Source organism: Cryptomeria japonica, chromosome 10 (genome assembly GCF_030272615.1).
Source record: "Cryptomeria japonica chromosome 10, Sugi_1.0, whole genome shotgun sequence".
Lineage (NCBI taxonomy): Eukaryota > Viridiplantae > Streptophyta > Pinopsida > Cupressales > Cupressaceae > Cryptomeria > Cryptomeria japonica.
Window position 1 is genome coordinate 589,327,912 of NC_081414.1, and position 4,063 is coordinate 589,331,974.

At 42.6% G+C, this 4,063-nt stretch overlaps 1 protein-coding gene across 1 annotated transcript; it reads right to left on the reverse strand.

Annotated features, from left to right (window-relative positions):
* Positions 1-1,638: 1,638 nt before the first annotated feature.
* Positions 1,639-2,214, reverse strand: LOC131077831 (uncharacterized). The gene has a single exon (XM_058015405.2). It carries the CDS (start codon positions 2,212-2,214, stop codon positions 1,639-1,641), a length of 576 nt encoding a protein of 191 aa, XP_057871388.2.
* Between the last annotated feature and the right edge of the window lie 1,849 nt (positions 2,215-4,063).

A 4,063-nucleotide genomic window follows, 5' to 3' on the forward strand; every position in this document is an offset into this window, starting at 1 on the left:
AACCTGGAGACATCCTACAACTTGTTTTCCATGGTCTCCATTTTGCTACTGATTTCTTGCAAATTATCAAACAAACCCTCCACTTTCTTACCCAACTCCACAAGGTTGTTGTCCTCTTCCTCCTTTATGTTGCTCACTTCCTCCAGCACCATCATCTTATCGAACCTGAGGGTCGGGGAGGGAGAGTTTGTCTGGGATTTGGGTCCGGCCTTCAGACTCATGGAATTTTTTGGGCTCTCAGAAGCGTGGGTGGAGCTAACAGAGTGGGGGGTCGAGGTAGACTGAAACGGGGCCACATTATTAGAGGGTGTGGAATTCCCAGTTTCATGGGATGAGGAGGGGTCTCTTAAGGATTTCTCAGGGGGTTTGGAGGCCAATCTCATAGAATGGCAAGGGACATTGGCCTCATTTATAATCTCCAAATCAGAATCAATCTCTTGAATTCTAACTTTCTTTGGGGTTCTAGCCTCCTCAGGGTGGCACTTTTTGTTCTTCTTACTGCAGGAGCCAATTTCAGGCAGTTAAGGAGGGCTTGTATCAGGTTTATTAGTGGCAATGGCTAGGGGACGGTTTTCAGCCACATTTTGGACAAATATTGCATAGGGTGGGCAAAGGGCCAAGTGGAAATTGTAGAGGCAAAGGATGAGTCCTTGGTGCAAAATGGGAAAGTATTTTCCTTTTTTCTTGGCCTCAGCAATATCTTTAACATTAGAGTCCAGCGAATGCAACAGAAAAAAAAGGAATGGAGATAAGATCTTTATTTCTAAGGTGGTTAAGGAAAGGGAGGTGATAATAGTAAAAGATCCCATACCGTCCTTCCAGAGTGAAGTATTTCATAATGATATAGCAGACCTCGTCCCACAGTGGCATAAGCTCCTCCCAGCTGAAGTCGCCTACCCTCTTCACAAGGTTCTCCCCTTCACGAAAAAATTGGTTTAGGCTGGTGGTATCCAAAATGTTGCTTTGTTTCTTCCATTTCCTCCCCTCCATGGACAGACCTGTCACTTGAGTGATCACCTCTTAGTTGATTTCGAACGAAATACCCCCCATGGTAACCCTTTTATCCTCCCAGGAAGCAACAATCTGCTTAAATAATCTCTCGTCATTTCTTTTCATACCTTCCATAAATTTATCAATCCCGCCCTCTGAACAGACAAACCACACCATTGGCTTGGCTTTAAATTCGTCTGTTTTGTCAGGTTCCAGTCTTATCCTATCACCCCCATGGTCGTTTCTTCCAGCTTAGTAGAGCGAAAGAAAAATAACTTAGCCAACTCTAGGATAAAATCATACAATAAACGGTGTGATTCTTGCAAGTTGTGCCTAAATAGATTTCACTTTCATGAAATCTATTACACTCATGCGAACCCTTAATCCAACCAATGTGATTTGGCCAATCACAACTGCTGCCTTTATCGCCGCCAGTAATATCCGTTCAGATGATAATTAGGAAATTACCATTCCCGATATCAGTACTATAGCAATAACTATCATCATTATTAAATCCCCTTTGTAGCTGATGACAAGGCCAAACGTAGCTACATGGCAAGCCCAACCCATGATGGGCGGGTTTCTCCTCCAATTTTTAAATTTGAAATTTGGCTCTCTTCATCTGGTGATAGTTATACGAGTTCATCATTAGACTTGGTTTTTTCCAGTCTCCAAGATCTCCTTGGTGATCATAGGCAGCAAATCAGGGTTCCTCCAACATTGTAAGCCGTTTTGCAGCCTTCCCATCGCAGCTATAGAGTCAGCAACAACATTCCCTTCTGTGAAGATTTGGCGGATGGTGAAATCATCAAGGTTAGTCAGAAGCATCCTAGCATCCCTCAAAACGGAATCCACTTTCCATCCAGCAATAGATCTACCCCTAATTGCTTCCACAATGATTTGCGAGTTGTCTTCAATTTCTAGATGTTTAATGTCAATAGTAGTAGAAAATCTCAAACCCAAGAGGATAGCCATTCCCTCGGCTTGAGTGATAGTATGGTTCTTTAGGCTGCCTGCATAGGCTGCAACAATATTCCCATGGTGGTCACAGATGACTCCACCACCTGCTTGGCAAGCATTTTGGGCAGACCCATCAAAGTTCAATTTGTACCAATGGCGGTTTGGGGCTAACCATTTGGTCTTTTTCCTGTTGATCTTTGTACTGTTGTTGAAAACTTCAAACTCCGGGGGGAGCTTCCATCGTTCAACAATTTTTTTGTCCATCGGGTTAGGAGGATTATGGGGGTTTTCCACTTAGTCACTGATATATTATCTAAAATCATCTTGAAGCAATTGTAGAAGACTTTATCCGAGGGGGGATTCAACATCTCTGAAGATTCTGTTATTTCTTTCTTTCCAGACACCCCAACAGATATGGGGAGGGATCCGCCTCCATAATTGGAGAATTAGGGGGTGGTGGGAGGGAGGTGTCCATACAGTGACAAATTGATTAATGCTATCCTAAAAAACCCATTGCATACCACATTTTTCAAGGGTAATAGTCCACAGGTGTCCCACAAAGGGGCAGTGGATGAAAAGATGGTTAATAGTTTCCTCTTCAACTTTACATAAAATGCATCTATTGGAAAGTTGAAAACCCCTCATTTTTAGATTGTCCTGAGTCAAAAATTTTCCATGCATTAGGGACCACCAGAAGAAGTTAACTTTTGGGATCGACCGTGAATTCCATATCTTCTTTCAACACTCAACATCGCCATTGGGTCTCAGAAGTTGTCTATAAGCAAAGACCGAAAAAGCCCTTGACTGGGTCCTCTTCCAAATGAATCTGTCATCTTGGGGAGATAAGGGAATTCTGCATTCCAACATAAGATCCTGCAGCTCCAGAGCAATGGGTAACATGTTAGGTTGATTAGAAAAGATCTAGGCTATGTTCTTCCATCTTCCTCTTCCCGGCTCCATGTAATCAACAATGTACTCCCTTAAGTGCTGCTTTAGGGGATACATTAATTGGCGGAATCGAGAATCCACTAGAAGTTTGTCATCCACCCAAGAGTCTTCCCAGAACCTAATCTTCCTGCCATTTCCAATCTACCATTTCAGTCCTTCTCTAATAACCAATCTAATTTTCAAGATATTGTTCCATAGTTTAGACCCATGAGGTAGGTCACCAACACTCAAATTACAATAGAATTGCTCCCTTTCCAAATACTTGGCTCTGATAATGTTACACCAGTTTGCCTCGCCTTTAGCTAGGGTCCATCCCACTTTTGAAATTAAAGCCTTGTTCAAGGCATTTATCTTTCTGATACCAAGTCCTCCCATGGATTTGGGTAAGTAAACAATGTCCCAATTAACTAGAGAGAGGCATTTTTTTTCCTCCATGCCCGTCCAAAGAAAGGTTCTCTGGATCCTCTCAATCTTTTCCCCCATAGCACCAGATAATTTGAACAAGGAAAGGAAGTACACTGGGATGCCCCGGAGGGAAGCAACAAGGAGTTGGAGCTTGCCCGCACTACTAAGGAATTTCCCTTTCCAACCCGCAAGTTTCTTTTGTATTCTCTCAAGGATAGTATTCTAGAATGCATGGGTAACCTCTTTAATAGTGAGGGGGAGACCTAAGTAAGTCCCCGGAAGTGCAATAGACTTACACCCCAGTATAGAGAGGATTTTAAGCTGAAGGTCGCCAATGGTGTTGAAGAAGAAGAAGAGATTACTCTTATCATAGTTGATACATTGTCTCGAGGCATAAGCATAATCCTCCAGTAGATTTGTCTCGAGGCATAAGCATAATCCTCCAGTAGATTCTTCCATAGTTTGGCCTTAATTATTGAGGATATACCAAACATAAAGGTATCATCAACAAATTGTTGGATCACTAAGGGGGAATAGTAGAAACTGCTTTGAATCCCTGCAGTATGCCATTGATCATCATATCAACCACATTCCTACTCAAGACTTCAGCAATCATGATGAAAAGATAAGGGAAGAGAGGGTCTCCTTGTCGAATACCTTTTTCAACTTTAAAGCAGTCCCTAGGGGTCCCATTGATCAAGACCGAGAACTGGACCGTAGAAACACATTCCTGAATCATGTCAACAACCTTCTGGTTGAA